The following is a 21,241-nucleotide window of genomic DNA, read 5'->3' on the forward strand; positions in this document are numbered from 1 at the left end:
TCTATGTCTACTCAGCCCAAGGACAGAGTTACATAAGTTCGGACGTTATCTGTTCACTTTTAAGCTCATTTCTGGCCAATTTCAGTAAAACAAAAATATGTTTCTTTCATCTGTACCTCTAAGGCAGCTTAGGCGTGCAAGTCCCCAGCCTGGTAAGCCATTGTCCCTGTTCCATTTCCTCCCTTTAAAAGCAACTCATGATTTATGCTGGATGCTGGGATGTAATGGAATCTCAGGAAAGGCACAAGGCCCAGGGCCTGATAGCAAAAGGCAGGGGCAGGGCTAACACAGGCAGCTGCTTTTTGAATCTGTAACACTGTAAATGCTCTCATCCATTACAAACTGCTAATGGTTTTTGTGCTTAATATGGCTGATAGATTCTTCTAGAGACACAGAATAGACACAAGAGTGAGTAAATATTTATTTACATATGTTGAGAAACAGTTCAATAGCATAACCAACACGGGACTGCCCTAAATACCTGGCATTGTGACCTTTCACCTCAGTCTGACACAGGAACTGCCCACACCTCCTTAGGGAGGGGTCTCTGGAATGCAGCCCCCTTCCTTGGGGGCGCTAGCGTTCATCTTCTCCACGCAGCTCTCCCAGAAGGCCAGCAGCCGGTTGTCCTTGTTGGCGCAGAAGTCAGTGAAGTCGCGGAGCAGGCGATCGGCAAGGCGCTCGTCACCGAGGGCGCCGGTGCGCCACGCCTTGGTCAGCATGGTGTTGTAGGCCCAGTTGTAGCCCACACGCTCCTCCACCCCGAAGAGGCTCTGTGTGGCCGACGTGGTGGAGTTGCGGCGGCGGCGCTGCTGCCCGCTGCTGTACTTCCTCTTGGAGTAAGGCAGCTGCAGGAAGACGGTGCCTGAGGGAAGGGAGAGACGGAGACAGGGACAGGGGGGGAGAAAGACAGGTGTAAAAGAGAGGGAGAGAGGCAGACAGACAAGGAGGAGAATAAAGAGATAGGCAAGAGAGAAAAGGAGAGATGTGGAGAAAGAATAGAGAAAGACAGGTGGGAGAGAGGCAGACAGACAAGGAGGAGAATAAAGAGATAGGCAAGAGAGAAAAGGAGAGATGTGGAGAAAGAATAGAGAAAGACAGGTGAAAGAGAGGGAGAGAGGCAGACAGACAAGGAGGAGAATAAAGAGATAGGCAAGAGAGAAAAGGAGAGATGGGAGAAAGAATAGAGAAAGACAGGTGAAAGAGAGGGAGAGAGGCAGACAGACAAGGAGGAGAATAAAGAGATAGGAAAGCGAGAAAAGGAGAGATAGGAGAAAGAGAGGTGAAAGAGAGGGAGAGAGGCAGACAGACAAGGGACAGAAGGATAGAGAGAGCCAGGGAAAAAGGGAGAGGGGAGAAAAGAGAGAAAGATAGGTAAAAAAAGGGAGAGGGGTGAGAAGGATAAAGAGAAAGGGAGAGGGGAGAAAGAAGAGAAAGACAGGTGAAAAATGGACAGAGATAAGAGACAAGGGAGAAAAGGATAAAGAAAGAGAAAGAGAGGGACAAGCAGTGAGAATGGAGAGAAAGACAGGACTGGATCAGTGTTTGGCAATACACAGGGAATCCACATGGGGGGAGTGTCTGACCTTCTGCTGGGGGGCCAAGCAGATGGGTCCCGAGCACGGCCTCTCACTGCCTGGCCAGGTGGGAGGGACTGGAAAGGGAGGCGTGCTTCACCTCCCAGAGGAGATCCCTTAGCAGGTCTCTCACATGCTTCACAGAAATGTCCTGAGACGAAGGAACGGGCTGTCCTTTTTAAACCCCCCCCCCCCCCCCCCACTGTCCACTATCCACCCAGGCTGGGTGGAGGACGATTAAGTGATACCAGGGACAGAGTATAAACCCACCATTGCGGACATTACGTAAGAGCACGGTAACTTTTCTGCCTAATATTTTTACCATTATGATATCTTTGACACAGCCATGTCTCGGCAGGGGCCACTTCTGTGCTGTGCCAATGATTTCCTCTGAATTTAAAGAAGAGAGTGAAACGAGAGACAGTGTAAGGAGGGAGAAAAGAGCAACCCAGTGAACAAGAAGTGGAGAGAGGGAATGAAGGAGGATGGGAGGAGGCAGGAGGAGTGCAGTGGGGGTGGAGGGAAGAGAATGATAAACAGGAGTGGGAGGCAAAAGGAACAGGAAGAAGAGGAGGAATGCAAAGGAAAGAAAGAGTAGGAAAAAGAAGCACGTGAGCAGCACAGGCCGCGAAGAGGATGCACTTAGGGCTTGGGGCCGCAGCTGTGCAAGGGCGCCGCCTACCTGTGACATGGATGTACTGCGGCTTGTTCTCTGACGGGAAGTTAAAGGCGGAGGCGGAGAACTTGTCATGGACGAAACCAAACCTGCGTAGGACAAGAGGGCAGAGTGAGGAGCAGTTAGTACAGCCCGAGTCTGGGGGCAAGGCTGGATGGCTGTCCATCCTCCTGAGCCACTCCTACCTGTAGATTATGGCCTCTTGCAACAGCTGCATTCTGTCCCAGTAAGTCTCGGGTTCGAATCCTGTCAGGATCACGTGCGAATGGGAATTCATTACTTAGTAGAAAGACCAAACGGAAATAAGGCAAAAAAACAACACTTTCTTTGTCGGCCACATATAGATACACACGCACATTTTCATTTGGAGTCCCAGATCATGTGAATGTAATTCATAACCCCCTCCCCAAGTAACACTGAAAACTGAATACTGATATTTAATATAATGTTCTGGAACTTTCAGCTTCATAAAAGCAGCAGAGGGATCCATGCAGGGAGTTTCAGCGCCCCCCCTCACCCTCAAAGAGGCTGTCGCTGGCGTCCCTCAGCAGGACCTGCACGTGCAGCGGGATGAAGAGTTGGGCACGAAGCGGATCGCCATATAGGTACGAGGGCAGGGCGAAGGGCACCTCCAGGGTGGGCACCAGCAGGAAGCCACACGAGGCCGCCTTCCTGTGCCATCCCTGCACCTGAAAGGGGGGGCGGGGCCCAAATAGACAGACAGGTGTCCTGCTCCAATCCAAAACTCTCACACACACACACACCCGCTCCGCTCCGTCTTGTCCTCCATAAATTCAGCCAAGAACCTGCTTCTGAACAGACCGGACATAAAACACGCAATGCTGGACGACGTTTAAGTGATTAAGTTTCAGAGAGACGGTGCCTCTCTGTGGCGGCTTCCCCAGCACGGCGGCCTCACCATCTCGAAGAGGACCGCGGCCGTCGCCACCATCCACTGCAGCTTGATCTCGACGGCGGCGTTGGAAGAGAAGTTGCCATGGTAATAGCAGCTGCACCACTCGGTACGATCGCTGCGGTTGTTCACATCCACATCCAGGGTGACTGTCTTCTGCTCTGGCAAGGTGGCAGCTGGGGGCCAGATGGGGGGAGGGACAAATCGCAGAGGCGAGTTTGTGGTTTTGGGTTAGTTTATCAAACGAACCCCAAAGGCACATGTCCGGTGACTTCTCATAGTAACATGATTATTGTAGGAGCGTGTAAGTGTTGGACATCACACTCTTACCCAAATCCTCCGGTTTCTGTCTGCTGAAGATGCACTTCAATCTATTTGTTTCAACAACTCACTCAATTCTGCGTGACACAATTCTAGCCGTGACCTAGAAACGTGCAGTGGGGATACACCCCTCTCATAAGACAGGCTTTCTTCTGGCCTTTGTCAATATTAGAAGAAGAATCCAAATTGTAGCCCAATTCGGCGATCACCAGGTGGGCGTCCCTGCATGCTTGTGCCACACAGCTGTTAGATGTGTCTGGTGCGAGGAGACAGTGATGATGCGTCCCTCACTGGCGACCAGTGACTCCAGTGGAGCCTGAGAGACAGCACTGTGAGCACTCAGGGAATCCCAACCCGATTTCTGTATCTCCTCTGTGACAGCAGAGCCAGCTTCTCCTGTCTGAAGGAACTCCCTGGCCCAGCCTGCCGGCGAATCGAAACCGAGGAGGGGGGCGTCTTACCTGAGCGACCCGAGGTGGCAGCATAATGCTGACACACCCCGAGGTCTGCTTAAGTGTAACGGTACATGAACCATTAGCATGTCAGCCGATGACGTGAACCAGCATGACCGCTGCCATTTGACAGCTGCTATGATGGATGCAGTCATGGGTGAACATGCAACGGGGTCATGCAAAGCTTCAGATCCTGCATCCAGCAAACGGGTGACACCATTATGAACGCAAACACAGAAGTACCAGACATGGGCGTCGCTTCGAGACCAGAGCAGGTAGAGGACAGGTCTAGCAGCCCTGGCTTCTGACCCACGCCTCGATTCTCCCTCTCAGACTTGCTGTCTGCAAGGCAGGCCTGCGAGTGGTCAACCCGAGGCCTCTACAGCCATGCAGACATCCACAATCATGCACGGCTTTTGAGATTTTTTTCAGGGAGATCCAGTTAGGCTCAGAAGCCAAGCTTGACTCATAGATGGGTAGCTCCAGGCCATTGGCTTTTCTGGTTGTCACGTGACCTATGACTTACATTATGATTGGTTCATGACAAACAGTATGCATTCTGCCCAATAGGGACTGGAGTTACACATGTATGTAAGACCTGACTGCCCCTTCCTGGCTTTGATTATAACCATCCTGAAGGGGAACACAAAAACACAAAAATTAAAGACAGGGAAAGCTAGAGACTTGTGAAACGTTCTCCCAATGTTCCTGAAATGGCCGTAATGCCCTCAGGAACATTGCGAATACGTTGTACACCAGTCACAGGGAGAAACAGCCCAAACCACTACACTACAGTAACACAGCCACTACCAGAGCATGCATTAAGCACGACAATGATCAGTTAATGCTCATCTGATTTGGGGGGGGGGGCATGCATGGGGCTCTGTATGCATTCACAATGTCGCCAATCACACAGCAGGTGGATGGTGGAATGCCAGACCCGCCCACTGCCAGCTGACCCAATCACAAGCCAGTGCATGCGGTTGGAGGGGTGGGAGCAGTCCCAGAGTGCTGACATCACACGGAGCCGGTGATGAAGTCATGGACGTTAGGAAGAAAGGGAATGGAGAAGTTCAGGTGTTGAGCGGGCTCTGTGTGTTCAGTGTGCCATGAATAAAGGGTAACTGAGGTAACTCTGAGGTCGAGTAGAATGTTCAGTGAGGCAGGTGAACAGGGTCTAAGGCGTCCCCCAAGATGAGAGTGCCGAGCGGGGCGTGTCCGGAGGAGGAGAGCGACCGCTGTATTAAAGCTGCCCGAGGATGTACAGTGCAGGAGGCCACGTTCAGAGAGGCCACGTGAGCTGGTGTTCAGCAGATGGGGTCAGCAAAAAATCCTTCACAGGTACGTGTTCAGCAGGCTGCGTTACGCGAGAAAGTATGAATGAAGTCAGTTAGGTGCGTTTAGCAGGTTAACATGCTTCATGAGGCCCGACTCCATGTGATGCCCTACTCTGGGCGGTGGGACGTACCACCTGAGGGGGCCGCGGGGGAGGGGCTGGGCGGGCAGTGGGACGTCCCACCCGAGGGGGCCGCGGGGGGTTGGGGCAGGCTGTGTGTACCTAGCAGAGCGGCGGCCTGGCTGCGTCCCCCGAAGCTGCGGCTGAAGGAGCTGTGCCTACTTGCGTAGGAGGCGGGGCGGCTGGGCAGCCAGGGCAGCAGGAAGGCGGGCAGGTCGCAGGGGCGCCGCTCCTCCAGCACGAAGGCCACCTCGAACCACTTCCTCTGGAAGAGGGTGAAGTCCTCCAGCGCGGTGGCCGACAGGCCCCCTGCCCCTGTGGGGGGCAGCGGCGTGGATGGGCCTGTGGGGAGGGCGGGGCTTCCGTCTCACAGGGCATGATAACTGGCCGTGTGCGTGTGTGTGTGTGTGTGTGTGTGAGAGAGAGAGACAGACCGTTCTTTGCCGCCCCCTACCTCGCTCTGCTTCCCTTTCCGGCGCGATCCGGTAGAAGTAGAAGCCGTAGATGAAGGAGCGCATGGCTTCCCCAGACGCGTGAGCGATCAGTCCCTCATCCAGCATTTTCTGCTCAGGGAACAGAGCGTCTCAGTTGAGCCGCCCGGTGCCTCAAAGCCCGGGGCCGAGGCGGCCGGCAGCACGGAGCCCACCTGCATGATGTCCACGGCCATGCCCTGCGTGGCCACGCCCTCCACGTTGCTGACCAGCCAATGGACGACCTCAGCGCTGATGAAGCAGTGTGGTGGCAGGCCTTTCTGTTCGGGGAGGAGCTGCACGCCCATCCTTCACAGCACAGACGCACACAGCTAATCACACAGAGAAGCTGCTGACTGCAACTATCACAAAAGCCTGTCTGCACTTGACCTAGTCAGTCCCCCCAGGACGTGGGTCTGCACCCTGCACTACAGGAACAAGGCGGGGCTCTTTTACGTGGGGTGTTTGATGGCCTCCAGGATGTCCATTAAGGTGGAAGATGAGCTCAGGATGGAACCTCCAGCAGCAGCCTGCCCACTGCAACACAGCGAGGAACCGCAGGAAGCCAGTCAGTAACTTAACACCGATTCCCCGCAGGAAGCCAGTCAGTAACTTAACACCGATTCCCCGCAGGAAGCCAGTCAGTAACTTAACACCGATTCCAGAGAGTTACACAGGAGGCCAATCGGCAATTCAGAGCTGAAATATAGCAGCGTATTAAACAATACTTCAATATTCAAGACTGTTCAAAAGTACAACAGGTGACTAAGAAGAGCAGCTTATGTTCACACGCACTGAACTTCCAAGGTTATTTTTCAATATCAGTAAGAGAGACAATCCGCCAGAGGCCTGAATCAGCGCACACAGCTCCGGCCTTCACCTGGTCTCCATGGAAACGCTGGACGAGGGTCCTGCCTCTCCGGGCCCCTGAGCCGCGGGGCCTCCTGCAGCCTGGGGGGCCCCCTTGTCGGCCAGCCCTCCCTCCGTGATACTGGCTGCTGCGTGATCGACTGCCATCTATGGGAGCCAATTAAAAGCTGTCAGCTGCCATTAGCTCGTCTACCTCATGCTGGCCAATGTCAGCATTCTTCCAGAAGATTCCGACTGCCGCGGCTAGACTAGGAAGATGCACACTATTACATGCACAGGCCACACAGGTTAGCAGTCTTGCCCAACCTTCCTGAGATTATCAGGATGTGATTATGTAACACTACAGCAAATAAGTGCCTTTCTATTAAAAAGAAGGGGAGGGGTTTGATTGAGTGTCAGGCATCTATCAGCTGATAGGCCGCTTATCAAAGCTTGACCAATCAGCTGACACAGGCAGCTGCATGCAGCTACACTAAGAGGCATAACCGTGCTGATAACATGCACTTGGTGGTGCTGCAAAACAGGGCATGCGAGGCACTGCAGCACCCCCCCACAATCCACCCCCAGACCCCCACCATACTGACCTGAGTGTGAGACATGTAGGAGGAACGGGGGCTACGGACAAAGTCCAAAAAGAAGGCTGCGTCCTGTAAACGCAGGAGGGGGCAGGAAAGAGATATAGCAGAGGCCCAAAAAACAGAAGGAGGAGGAGGAGGAGGAGGGAAGATGGAAAGAACTTCAGAAAGTTAGGAGGGGATGAGTACTGACCGATAGACCAAGGACAGAATAAAGGTCTCTCACACAGACAGACTCACAGACACACACTGAGAGAGAGACTCACAGACACATAAAGATACACTATCACAGATTCAGCAACGTCAACGTCAAGCTTAGTTCCATTGCAGAGGAGTAAAGTCGACTTGTTGACTAATCTGTGCGACCCTTATCACACACACAGGTAGACTCACAGACTCAGACGGACACACATTCAGAATTACAGACATGCAGAGAGATGCGGTAAGACTCATAGACAAACATGCAGACACACTCACGGACAGACTCACAGACACACGAACATGCAGACAGATACACTCACAGACACACAGACACACTCACAGACACACGAATATGCAGACACACGAACATGCAGACAGATACACTCACAGACACACAGACAGACTCACAGACACACGAACATGCAGACAGATAGACTCACAGACACACATGGACACACAGACTGTTTGGGACCCGAACCTTGCGGGGACTGTCCACGTTCCCAGACGCTGATGCAGAATCACTCAGAGGCACGTTTGCTTTTCCCGTGAACAATGTGGCCTGCTGCTCTTCCAGGCTCCTGCAGACAGGAGAAGCATCCTCAATGGCTCTCCTTTGCCACGCCAAGGTGACAGTCAGCATTAACATGGTCAAAGGCCCCCCTATAACTGGGGGGGGGGGGGGGGGGGGGCGGGGGGGGTGCAGCACAGGTATGTCTGTGTATTAAAGCACGTCAAACAGAGCAGCCTGATCATCTGAGGAGGAACTGGAGGGAACAGAAATTGTATTTGGCTGCCCACTATCCTCGAGTTTTCCTTCTTTTCCTTCTGGGATCGCGAGACAAACTGCTAAGTTGATGTTACCACCACACACTTCTGGTTGGCCTCCATCTCCAGCAGCGCCGTCAGAACAGAGGTTCCCTTCTTGCCCAACGGGGGCGCTGTGGGCTCGGGGGGGTATGCAGAGAGCGAACCTGTCACCTGAAGTCCCTTCATTGCTGGTCCTTTCTGCATGGGGGTGTGGACATGGGAGTTAGACAGGCGTCTGGAGATCTTATCCCCATTACAGCTCAGCACTCTGCCAAATCGCTGCAGTCCTCTTACTGCCCTCCCTTGCACCACATGCACGCCCCCCGTCACCCACCCGGATGATGCGGTCTGAGCGGTGCCTCCTCCGGATGCGGTTCAGACCCTCCAGGAAGCGGATGAAGTTGTCGAGCAGGGCCCAGTCCCCGGCCCCACCGAGGCCCTCACGGCCCGCCCCGGGCCCCTCCCCATACACGTCCCAGCGGCCCTCTCCCTCAGCCGCCCGTCGGGCACCCCCTGCTGGCAGGAGCAGGAAGCGAGTGCGCCAGAATTTCAGGGAGTCTATAAGGCTGGAAGAAGGACCATTTTATCAGTATTCAGTGAAAAACCTTCACACAAAACACTTTCTTTATAAAATATGGCTGTGCTTCATAATATCATTAACAAGCAGTACACTAATGTTAAAGAAAATCTGGAGCAGCTGAAAGAACACCTTGGGTGGAATGAACCTCAGAACAAAGCAGCAGAATCTCCTTGTCATGGCTCACAGGCAAAACCCTCATGGCAGTTAAATATATATTTCACACTCGTATTCTTGAATGCAAACACAAACGGACGTTTGCAGCTGAAACGTCCAAATACCCAGAGCAGCAGAGGCCGACGGCCGCAGTACCTGAAATCCTCCGAGCCGGCGGAACAGATGTACTGGTCCAGGTAGTTCCATTTGTACTCCTCCAAGCGCTCGTGGCTGAACTCCACCCAGCAGGACATAAACTGGGCTTCCGGGTGGGGTGGGCACAGGCTGTAGCTGTACTGGATCTGGGCTGACTCATAGGGGTACCTGCAGGGGAGACACAGACACACACACAGACACACACACACAGACACACACACAGACACACACACACACACACAAGCCATGTAAGGATCCCTCAAAGCAACGCCTAATTCAGTGCAGCACCCATATATCGCTCTTAAACCCAAGCCCTCTCATTCAGAGTCACACTGGCCTGTGGGACCATCACCGTGTCCTTGTGTGTGCACACTCACTTGGGCAAGTAGCGCGTGACGGTGATTATCTTGTCCTTCAGACACACCTTGTGGAAGGTGCGGCCCATGCTCAGCCAATAAACACACTCCTCTTCCTCGGGTCCGCGCCGGGACACCAGTCCTGTGCCCCACACACAGACACACATGGACACACACAGACACACACAGACACACACGGACACACATGGACACACAGAAATGCTGTGAGCAGACACTACTACTGAAGGAGGTTGCCTCAACTAATTTATACACCGATACCTTGTCTCAAAAGTCAATGCAGCATATTTTATTGGCCGTCCTGAAAGTTATGCTACATTCTTCCCAACTGCAGTAAGAATCACAGGTCACACGACCCAATTAGGTCACATGACTCATGTGCTCGTATTGGCCTGGGTGAAAATTTTGCCCTAGTTCAAACCCTGGATGTAGGCCTGCAGCCCACGGTGTGACGGCAGTAGGAACCTCGGGAATACAGGGGGCTGCTGCTGAGGGGCGGGGCCACCGAGGGAACAGGCTTCCCCACGCTCGGCTGCACGATGATCTGGTAGCCCTGCATGAGGCGCTGGCTGATGAACTCTTCAAACACTTGTGGCGCTGTCATCACCGGTGCATCGTCATCTCTCCTGAGGCATTGTGGGGGGCATACGAGGACCAGGCACAAGCAGGTCAGGAGAGTCTGACAACAGCTAATGTGTCTGTATGTGTGCCCACCAAACAGACCAATGGCTGTGCACATGTCTGTGTGTGTCCGCCAATCACACCAATGTGTGTGTGTGTGTCTGCCAATCAGATCAACGTATGTGTCTTTTAGCTAATCAGATCAACGTCTGTGTGTGTGTCTGCCAATCAGATCAATGTGTGTGTCTGTTAGCCAATTGGATCAATGGCTGCACGTGGGTGTCAGTCAATCAGACATCTTGGCACAGCAGGCACCTCTCCATGTCGGTGTGGGGCAGCAGATCATAGCAGCCCTCTGTGTAGTCGTTCTGCAGGGCCTGGCGGTCCGGGAAGTAGTCGGTGGTGAGGGGCAGGCAGGCTGGCGTGGTGAGGGACTTCCAGTCCACCCCCACCGTGCAGCAGAAGCTGGGCACTGTCGGGGGTGCGGACAGAACCAGGACTTCATGGAGAACCCCCACCCACCCCCCCGCACCCGAAGCACACATACACAGGCCGCCCGTTATGGTGCAAGCGGGGAGGGTGAGGGGCACAGGAAGAGTGGGCAAATAAACACCAAGGGGGGGGGCGGGTTAATGAGGAAAAACAGATGGAGGGACGAACGAGGGAAGGTATAGAGAGAGAGAGTGGGTGAGGGTTAGGATGTGGAGCAAATGGTGGAGCAGTGGCGTGGGGAGGGGGGGTGGCAGACACACCAGGCAGACAGGGACAGACGAAGAGAGGAAAGAGGGAGAGAAAGGAGCGAGTTACTGTCATTGTCCTCATTGGCTGTGCTGGTGGTGATTTCGGCTCAGGCCAGATCGACGCATGCAAGCAATTAGATGGAATCGCAGGGAATCGTCGTGGATCCGGTTTGGACTCGTGCATGCGGGCAACCACGCACCATCTTCTCACAAGCGGCATGCCTGTTACAGTGCTCAAACACAAGCATCACACACGCACACACACATACGCGCAGGCGACAGAACCGTGTCCCTCCACCCGAGTGAATGGACTGATACAGAAAGATGAGAGACAGCAGAGGGGACGTGGGAGGACTTGCGAATGAGAGAGACAGACAGAGACTGAGTGTGAAGGTGGGAGAGACGATGTTGTCATGAATAGTGAAGCCATTCAAACCTCGCAAAGCCCAACATAAAGAGCAACAGGACCATATTTCTTAAAGAGACAACGTCTGATTACTCCTGCAGTGAGAGTGTATACTGGACCTTACTAGAACATCTTTGCTTTGGTGTCTTTCACACATTTCCAGTTCACATACCTATCTATGATTTCACCTGACTTGTTCAAGTAAAATGTTACAAGTCAATGTAAGTCAATGTAAAAGGTTAAAAGTCACCTGACCGAAAGCAACCAATAACTGCACCGTAACCAAGGAAAAGATACAAGACCCCGTTAATTCAAAGAGAGTCGAAGACTGAAAGCGGACACCCGGCGCAGCACGGATCAGGGATTAGGGATAAGGGGATTCGGGTTTTGGGCTTGGACAGCATCAGCAAACTCAATCAGGCAGGCAGACACACTGCGAACTCAACCCACCTCCCATCCGGCTAACATGAAGGTCTGTGTGGAGCAGCAGGTACCATCTGAGTTCGTGTCTGTGGTTTCTGAGGCCTCCCTGAATTCTAACATGCCGAGTGCACGGTGTGAACACGTGTGTGCGTGTTTGGAGAGACGACGGCCACTCACTCGGATCTGGACTGTTCGAGGAGGAGTCTTCAAATGAAGAGCCGCGGTTGATGGGGGTTCCTATGCAAATATAACCATCATCATCATCACCACCATCAGTATCAGCTAAGATGTTTAACCCCAGTTACCGTGTTTTAATACTGTGTAAACATGGTGAGTCCTGCCTTAACCTGATGGCACTGCTCGGTTCCGCTCCATGCCACTCGGTACCTGTGCTGTTGCTGCTGGCCGGGCTGCCCGTGAGCTCGTCTGTCCCCAGGCCGGTGTAGAAGCCGCTCTCCCCCGCCTGACGACCTGTCGTCCTCCTGAACACACCCACGTGAGACTCAGCCATTGGCAGGAAGTAAGCTTAGCTGTTCTAGTTGTTGCGAGCGGATCTGTGTGGAGAGCCCCGCCCCCCAGTGGGCGGGACAAACCTGCCGGTGGCCTCGTGATAGGCCAGCTCCAACAGCTCCGCAGAGGTGTGGGCGGGGTCCCGCTGCTCGCTCCCCTGCAGCTCGGCCATGTTCTGCCGGGTCTGGTGATGAATCTGGATAGCCTCTCCCGAGGGGCCTGGAATCGGCGTCATTAACATCAGTGCCGGGTCGGGGGTGCGTGGTACGGTGCTGCCCCCTGCTGAGCTCTGATGCCAACGCCAACATGTCTGTCTGACTTGTGTGTTTACGTTCAGGTCACATGATCAGGGATGGCTAGTGGCTGGGTGCGTGGCGCCCCCTCACCGATGGGGAAGGTGTGCATCCAGCGCCTTCGATTGGAGGTGAGCTTCATGGGCATGCGGGACGGGGCGAAGGGGTTGATGAGGGCCCTCTGCGGGGCGTATCCACCAGGCCGCACGTGCAGGGTGGACTCAGCGCTGCCCACGGTGAAGCGGCCGGGGGCACTGGAGTCCCGCTGTGACTCCATCACTTTTTCCAGCAGATCTGTGGGGAGGTGCACGCACACACACACACACACACACACACACACGCACACACGCACACACACGCATATATATGACAGTCACCGATTCCCCATCTCCATGGCAACCAGTTAGCCCACGCCCACAGCTGGCTAAAGCAGTGGATAAATCCCAGCTAACCCCAAGGTAAGACAGGTAGACAGGGCCGGCCGGAGAGATTGGTGCACACCGGCAGCATGGCCTGGGAGAGGCTACCTGGCTCTGTAGTCATATTATCATCAACATAATTAGTATTACTGTGTTTATTACCACTACTGCCATCCATCCATCCATCCATCACCGTAACCACTTAATCCCAACTGGGGTTGCAGGGGGGACTGGAGCCTATCTTGGGAATAAGGGGCGCAGGCGGGAACCAACCCTGGGCAGTGGCCAACACAGTGCAGGGCACACACACTCACACACACACTCACACACACACACACACACACACACACCCACCATTTTCGGATCTATACTGAAGAGTTACATTCTGTAAGTGTTTTTGCGAAAAATGTACTTTTTACCCTTAAATTTCACATGACAAAAAAGCTCTGTTACACTCGGGTATATTTACAAACACAGCTGTGTGCTTTTACCATTAAGGAACAGTGACAGAGTGTGACATTTACACCGGGATCAGACATTTAACACACACACACCGTACCTCTGGTGCTGGTGTAGCCCAGTGAGCTGCTGACCTCGTACTGGGTGGCCGGCAGGCGCGGGATGAGCAGGATGTTGGAGATTCGGCCCAGGCTGTCATCAGAGGCCAAGCTTCGCTGCTCCTCAGGGGCCGCAGCAGCCCGTGCTGGTGGGGAGGCTCCAGAGCCACTCACCTCCACTGAGCCCCAGCTCTTCCGCCCACTGGTCTCCCTCTCCCGCGCTGCCCTGGGGAGCAAGATCATCTCTTTACCATGTGGGTGTTTGCAGATGTGCAGCACAATGCATAAGAAGGAACCCAAGCAGGGGTGGAATGGTACAGTCCATAAGAAGGACCCCATGAAGAAGTAGAATGGTACAGTCCACACAATTATGCCCATGTAGTAATACAGTGAAAAGAGTCTATACAAAAGTACATGTGTAGAGAAGCAATTGTACACTCCGTATTAATGTATCCAAATTATGGTATAGCCCAGGGGTCACCAACCTTTTTGAAACTGAGAGCTACTTCAGGGCTACCAATTTGAAACACTCTTCTTAAATAACAAATTTGCTCAGTTTACCTTTAGTTATATATTATTATTAATGATTAATGATACTCATCTATGTGAAGACACTGATCACGTTTATGATTTTATCAACAATGATAAATTTTAGATGCTGCTCACTGGTGAGTTGTGCTATTTTTAGAACAGGACTGCGGGAGACTCATGTGGTCTTTGGGGGCATCCTGGTGCCCGTGGGCACCATGCTGGTTACCCCTTGCATAGCCCAAATAGAGCTTAAAGCGTATATTAAAACTGGTACAGTCCGTGTAGGGGTACATTGGTACAGACCGTGTAGATGTGTATTATACACACAAAGCAGCCTTCAACAGCTCGTACCTCAAGTGTGTGCTCCTCTGGGCCCGGGACGGCCCGGGAAGCCTGAAGACCTGGGCGTCGTGGGCATCGTAGTCCACCTGGATGGGCAGGCTGTTCTCAGAGTCCTTCGGTGCCCCAAGAGCTGGAGGACCGAAGCATACAAAACAAGGCAATATGCCTCTCATTCAAGGCAAAGGGACAATATCTGACGGCAATGACAGGCAAAAGCATTTAAGAGTGATAACAGAATTCATCTGTTTCCCAGAGCAAAAACGCGTACAAAATCAGCATTTTAAATCGTCATTGTCTTACTGTGGTCTTTGTTGCTCCTAAATCGTTCAGCTTGAACCTGTAAGGAGCACAAAACAAAACAAACTCATCAACAACACGGCTAATATCACCAACAGCGTTCAGCAGATGATGAAAAGAGGATCATGGGTAATACACCGAAGGATATGGAGCATTTCTCCATATGCGTACTTGACTGTACTTGCGTTCTCGTGTACTCATTCTACGTCATGCTCCATTACTGAAGACCAGTTCCAATTCTCAAGAACAGAAGTACAGGGGATGATAAAAGTCCCCGAATGTGGTTCTGGCTCCATCTCAAATATCATGGATACACTGGTTGCATCCTCTCCGACCGAGAAAAATCCCATGATTCAAGTTTATTTTTGGGAGGCGAGTTTGCCAAGACCACAAGTATGATCTTTGTGTTCTTAGTATGGAGAAACACCCTTGGTCTGCCAAAATGATCGACCATTACCACGGCGACTATCTGCCCCCTCCCACTTGACCCCTTACCTTGCGGCCTGCCAGTTTGATGCGTGGAGTGAAGCTGTTACAGGAGCTCTGGCTTTTGGATGTGTAGAAACTGAAATCATAGGAACGATACATAAATCAAGTCACATCCATCTCCTGACCAATGACGTCTGCTCTTCGTATCACAACCATAACACCACCTTCAGCCACTTTTTGACTCCATCCTCATCCATATGCTCTTTTTCCCCACCCCTTCCTCCCCTCACCTGTGGTTGATCCAGTGGGGCAGGTTGTAGTCATCACCTAATCTAGAGTCTCCAGGAACTGTGCGGTTGTGAAGCTTAAAAAAGAAAAAAAAAAAAAACAGGAAGTGTAATCATGATTCTTTGGAGTCTTAATATAAGTTGCAAAAAGTTCCAAAGGCACAAGACATCATACGCAGGCCAATTCTAGGAGTCATAAGAAGATGATTACAGTTGTACAGCTGAAAAGTTTATATGAACTTGTCACGAACATGCTTAACATGGCCATTTTGGACTTCCAAAGGTCTCAGTTCTTTTTCAGTGGTACAATAATATACAGCACACAACTTCATTAAAAAAAAAAATCACAAATTTGATGCATTTTTGTCATTTTTCCGAAACCATCACAGGGTCAATATTATACAAATGTTATTGTAACACTATTATAATGAAAGCCAAGCCCCAGCTTAGCTCACCTTGAAGAGAGGGACCGCGTGCAGCGGCTGCTCGCCCATGCAGACCAGGTCCACGCCAATACCTGCGAGCACACATGTGCGTCACCAGAGGGCTGCATGTGCATTGCGAGTTACGGCCGTGTGAGAGTGTGGGCGTCGGTCATACCGTTGTCAATCATTCGCTGTTTGGTGAGAATCATCAGCAGCCGGTCGACCTCGAACACGCCCACCCCCGGTGTGATGACCACCGACATCTGGCCCGTACGGTCAAAGTTGCGGTTGATATAGTGCTTGTCGAACACTGCGGGGGAGACAGAATCAGAGCGAGGGTTGGTGTGGCAGTGGTGAGGTGGGGGTCAACTCACCGCTCATCACTCCACCCTCTACATGCGATCGATCCTCCAGCACAGACTCACCATTGAAAGACAGGTTGATGGCCTCCAGGTAGTTTCCTTGAGCAGCGGTCGAGTTTTGCCCATTAGGGAAGCCATCTGTGACCAGCATGGGGACACAAACATCTCATTATCTGCTGCGTGGCAGAAGCATTCAGATAATGTCTAATTTCTTGCTGTGCAGAAATATGGGATTTCCTTTTGTCTACTGTGAAGGTCTCCCATACGCTTATGTGTTTAACATCAATGCTAAAAATCCTAATTCTGTGTCATCCATCCACCCATCCATCAACCCATAACTGGTTATCCAGTACCAGGTCACAATGATCCTGGAATCTAACTCAGGGAGCACAGAGGATACCCCAGATGGGACTGATGTGCCTCACTGGATAAGGACACACCCACGGACACTATAGGTAATACAGAGACACTAGATCAATTAGCTACATTCATTGGACTGTGAGATGAATCCAAAGTATCAAAGGGAAGTCCACACAACACAGGCAGGACACGCGAATGACAGCAAACAGAGCTGGGGGCGGTAATGGAGACAACGGCCCTGCATAGCGCCTCTCACGGAGACACGCAGAGTCATGCTGATGAGATTCACTCACGAGGCACAACAAACCAGCACCTAAGCTCTGAAATAGTTCTCTCTGCCTCTGCCCACCAGGAACCTCTGCCTCTGCCCATCAGGAACCTCTGCCTCTGCCCATCAGGAACCGCCTTAGAGTTCAATGGAAATACATCCCCAAAATGAGAGATTATCAATTTTCTTGCTGAGGGTGCCCCTTGGGGGGTGGGGGGGGGATGCTGTCGGTCGTGTGCATTGCCAGACCTGCTCCCTGGAGACGCACCAGCACAGGGTACTGGATGAAGAGCTTCTTAATGGTGACCAAGAGCGAGGTCCACTCCTCCCGCCTCTCATTCTGAGCTACAACCCTGTGAAGGAGACGAGGTCACGTTTCCACGCTCATCCCCACGGCCGTCAAACCACACGTGTGATAAGAACCTGTAACTTTTTACATCGTGGGGACAAATTTTCGGTCCCCAAAAGGATAATCTCAATTTTATAAAAATCTGTGAATTCAATCAAATTCTATATATAAAATATAGAATTAACCCAAGAGGGAATCATCATTTTAACAGTCTAATTACAAAGCACGTGTGAGAACTTAGTCCTCACTACAAGTTTCATATTTTTCCAAACTCTGCAGATTTCAAACACTGAGTGCCGGTCCGTTTCAAGCAGATGCGCACATACAGGGCTAGTTACACAAAGGACAACACAGCACACACAAAAGATGCGCGAAACTGACAGACACACATACCTGTAAAAATCCTCATAGAAGCGTCCCTCGTGATCCTGTCTCAAAGAACCTCTCAGGATCTCCGGAAAGTCATCTGAAAGAGGGAATGGGAATATACAGTACAGAGCTGCTCACTCTGATAAACACCACTGCACTGACAAAAACAGCATATTGCATACGTGTTATTAATCAGCAAAGCAGAAGCTATGGTCTGGTTCTTTAGAAGGTGAGCCCTGATTAATTCTAATGCATACCCATGGATTTGGCAGAGTAGAAGGTTCGGGAGAACAGCACGACCGTCACCTCGTGGCTGCAGTTCTTCTCCTGAAACACAGTCAGCATGGGCAGCAGAGTTAATGAAGCTCTACAAAGATGAATAGTCATCTATGGGACATTCAGGGTGAGCGAACAAACGGATCCACCCACCTTCCATTTGGCAAAGAGGTCAGACAGGAAGCCATTCACGGCCTTCTCGAAGTAGAGGTCACCTGTAGTGAAACACACCACAGATAATCACAGGGTCCGCTTTAGCCTCTTCTTAGCGTCTTATCTTGCATGTCAAGGTCTACAGTGGTGCCATCATAGATATCTCGCACACCTCAGAGCTCCAAAACAGGGTCATACCATAGATATCAAAGTCCCACATCTCACAGCTCATCTGGATGAAGATGTACACCATGGCTGAGGTTGACCGAAAAACCACCTAAAAAGTGACCCGAGGAAAAGAAATAGGCAAGAAAATTATTTTTATGTCCCCCAGTAGAAGGAGCAGCTGCCCATCGATCTCCTGCTACCATGAAGGGAGCCTCACCCTTGTGTCCTCGCTGATGTAGCCACAGGTCACCTTCTCTCCCTTTACCCATAATTCACTGGCCTGTGCTCTGAGGGCACATCAAAGCGGAAAAAGCTGAAACACTCAAGCTAATGTGCACTTCTGTTTCTCTGACAATATACAGCAGAAGGGAAATCAGTACCTGATTCCAGCAAACTCCACTTTCTGGGTGACATAGGCACACGTGCCCACCTTGGAGGAAGAGAGGGAGTGTGGGAAGTCAGTGAAGGACGGGCAGACGGACACACTGAGGGACACACTGAGGGAGGGGCAGAGGGACACACTGAGGGAGGGGCACACTGAGGGAGGGGCACACTGAGGGAGGGGCAGAGGGACACACTGAGGGAGGGGCAGAGGGACACACTGAGGGAGGGGCAGAGGGACACACAGAGACGTGTAGGCTGATGCACAGACGGTCACACTGAGGGAGAGGCAGGGGGACACACTGAGGGACGCGCAGACGGACACACAGAGACGTGTAGGCTGATGCACAGACGGACACACTGAGGGACGGGCAGACGGACACACTGAGGGACGGGCAGATGGACACACTGAGGGACGGGCAGGGGGTTGGCCGCTCACCAGACTCTTCTTCAGCCTCCACATGTCTCCTCTTCCAATGTACTGATCCTTGAAGGTTAACTCTACCAGATCTAATGTGACGTCCTGTCACGGGAACACAAATCCATGCGTAAATACTGCTCTTACCACAGAGAAGCAGCCAAAAGAAGACTAGAAGAAAAATGAAGTCCTGCATTGGACATGTTGGCAGAGGCTCACTTTGGGATCCACAATGTTAATGAAGACATCCTGATAGGCCCGGAGCCTGAAGGCCTGAGCGACGGTCTGGTCCACACTGATGGTCTCTGAAATGCATTCAGCAAGCCGTGTTACCACTTCCCCTCATGTTCACAGGGACATAACGTTTCTTTGAGCGATTCGAACCAAAAACCCTCTGGTCCTGGGTTGGCCTATGACAGCACATTATGTATAGAAGCAAGGAGGACTCACCTTTCTGGAGGTCCTCCTTAAGGCTTCGGACCTGGAGCAGTAGAGGGCTTAAGTAGAGAAAGTCATGAGCAAAGTTACTGTGGACGCCCACAATCTGAAGGAGATCATAGACTAGTCCTAGACAATCAGAGTTACAGTAACACAACCTAGCCTCCTAATCTTTAACTGATAAACATACAAGCAATAGAATCACCTGTATTCATCATTGGGATGTGCAATCTCAACAATGTCCCCTATGGACACCTGAGGGAACACTCTGGGGTTCACCATCAGCTCATCGTCTAGGAAATGAAAAGAGACAGATACCTCTTTGAATGGCAGTACAGAAGCAGGGGCCAAGAAAACTTTGATCATTGATCAATAAATCAATGAAATAGCTGTTTCTTCATAGGGTGATGTACAAAGCATATCCATCATGATCAATAAAGGCATATAACACTGATAAAAAAGACCCATACCACTCCCACCAAAGCCTTTCTTGTGGAGCACCAACTTGTAGGATTTGTTTGTCTTCATGGTGAGGAACAGTCAGGCTGAAGGAACCGCAGTCGCCATCATAAAGATTGTGATAATTAAATCATCTGTAATAGAACCGCGGGATCGTTAGAGCTCGCAAATCAGTGTGAGTAACAGACAAAACCACATAGATTTCCCTAGTTAACTAAAGGAACAAAAACACCCCAGTCTATTATAAGAAGATATTATGAAAATGCCAACTTCTGTGCTGTCACAAACAGAATTTGCCTATATTTTTAAAGTTTCACGGATAAAAGAATATAGTGTTTTACCTAGATCTTAGATTAATATATCATTCCAATACTGACTGATACGCTGATAAAGGGATATTATTTTAAAACATTACATAGCAATCTGCTGTTATTGTCCTAAACATCACAAAAAAATGCCCAAAGAGTACATATCGCAAAGCGCAAAAATAATACTGCTCCACAAATATCCTTAAACACGAACCTCCGCGGCGGTCTCGCGATTCTGGTGCATTTTAAAAACATGATTGTTTCCATATTCAAATTCATTATGATTTATAATAAGAGAAGAGTTTGAAGACCTGAGAAACACTTACATGCTACGTACTTTTTATATTACAAAAACAGTTGATTCGAGATGCACGAGTTAGGAATGCAGCTGTCAGATTACGCCATTTTTGTTTATGGTCAGATGCGCGCAAAGGATCTGGGAAAGCGTGTTTTCCTGTGAGTTACCCAAAGCAGTATGTGTAAAAAGAGTTATCCTATCGTTAAATCTCGACCGACTTCTTTGTTAGATTCATTTACTACTAAATATTTCGCGGCCATGGCATGCAATCAGGCTGCCGATCATCCTACATAATCTACGCTGGCTCGCTGCTCATGCCAGTTTCCATTCTACACGGCTAATCATGATCTTTGCCCAGTTAATTTAACGACATTACAGTACAATGCATTGCAACTCATACGATATTCGGGATGTACCGTGTCGTTGTCTTCTAACCATGCTGTTATATTTACTTGACTTCGGGATTTTATCAAACAGTAGTAAGATTTCGGTGGCACGACTCGTTGGCCGGTTTTCGCATAGTACTGGCCTCATTAGGCCGAGATCCGGCTGTGGTACAACCCGAGAACTGATGTTCCCAAAACTTGCATGTGCCCGGCAGCCATGGTCCTGCGCAAACAAGAGTTCCCCTTGGTGTGTTCTCGCAGTCATCTCTCGCAGCGTGAATGCTGCGAAAGCGTGACGTCACGAGGCAACCGCTGGCAAATTTCATCCATTCATCCACCTATCACTCCAGCCTAGACATTAAATTGGAGACAGGTATATACTGAATG

General features: G+C 51.1%; 1 protein-coding gene across 9 annotated transcripts; it reads right to left on the reverse strand.

The window, feature by feature from the left end:
• Positions 1-407: 407 nt before the first annotated feature.
• On the reverse strand, positions 408-21,110 carry depdc5 (DEP domain containing 5, GATOR1 subcomplex subunit). 9 transcript variants are annotated; one of them, XM_072714380.1, is made up of 44 exons: positions 20,885-21,110; positions 20,508-20,606; positions 19,874-19,996; positions 19,609-19,696; positions 19,416-19,462; positions 19,185-19,270; positions 18,987-19,070; positions 18,547-18,596; positions 18,384-18,453; positions 18,197-18,275; positions 17,999-18,060; positions 17,827-17,896; positions 17,594-17,666; positions 17,101-17,204; positions 16,287-16,361; positions 16,037-16,171; positions 15,892-15,953; positions 15,440-15,513; positions 15,216-15,285; positions 14,724-14,760; positions 14,433-14,553; positions 13,553-13,776; positions 12,668-12,868; positions 12,365-12,500; positions 12,159-12,253; positions 11,949-12,008; positions 10,518-10,701; positions 10,047-10,207; positions 9,585-9,705; positions 9,208-9,375; positions 8,653-8,884; positions 8,383-8,516; positions 7,990-8,089; positions 7,320-7,382; positions 6,746-6,882; positions 6,322-6,402; positions 6,042-6,174; positions 5,850-5,958; positions 5,498-5,737; positions 3,173-3,342; positions 2,771-2,942; positions 2,439-2,499; positions 2,260-2,342; positions 408-865 (listed from the first exon to the last, which is right to left on the reverse strand). In XM_072714380.1, the coding sequence occupies exons 3-44, from the start codon at positions 19,929-19,931 to the stop codon at positions 534-536; spliced, it is 4,842 nt and encodes a 1,613-aa protein (XP_072570481.1). In that variant the 5' UTR covers positions 19,932-19,996; positions 20,508-20,606; positions 20,885-21,110; the 3' UTR covers positions 408-533. The 9 variants fall into 9 exon arrangements, 8 of the variants coding, with proteins under 8 accessions (XP_072570481.1, XP_072570483.1, XP_072570484.1 ...); XM_072714382.1 differs by having other exon boundaries at positions 10,518-10,674; positions 20,497-20,606; XM_072714383.1 differs by having other exon boundaries at positions 5,558-5,737; positions 20,497-20,606.
• Between the last annotated feature and the right edge of the window lie 131 nt (positions 21,111-21,241).

The sequence above is a fragment of the Paramormyrops kingsleyae genome, chromosome 7, assembly GCF_048594095.1.
Source record: "Paramormyrops kingsleyae isolate MSU_618 chromosome 7, PKINGS_0.4, whole genome shotgun sequence".
Taxonomy (NCBI): Eukaryota; Metazoa; Chordata; class Actinopteri; order Osteoglossiformes; family Mormyridae; genus Paramormyrops; species Paramormyrops kingsleyae.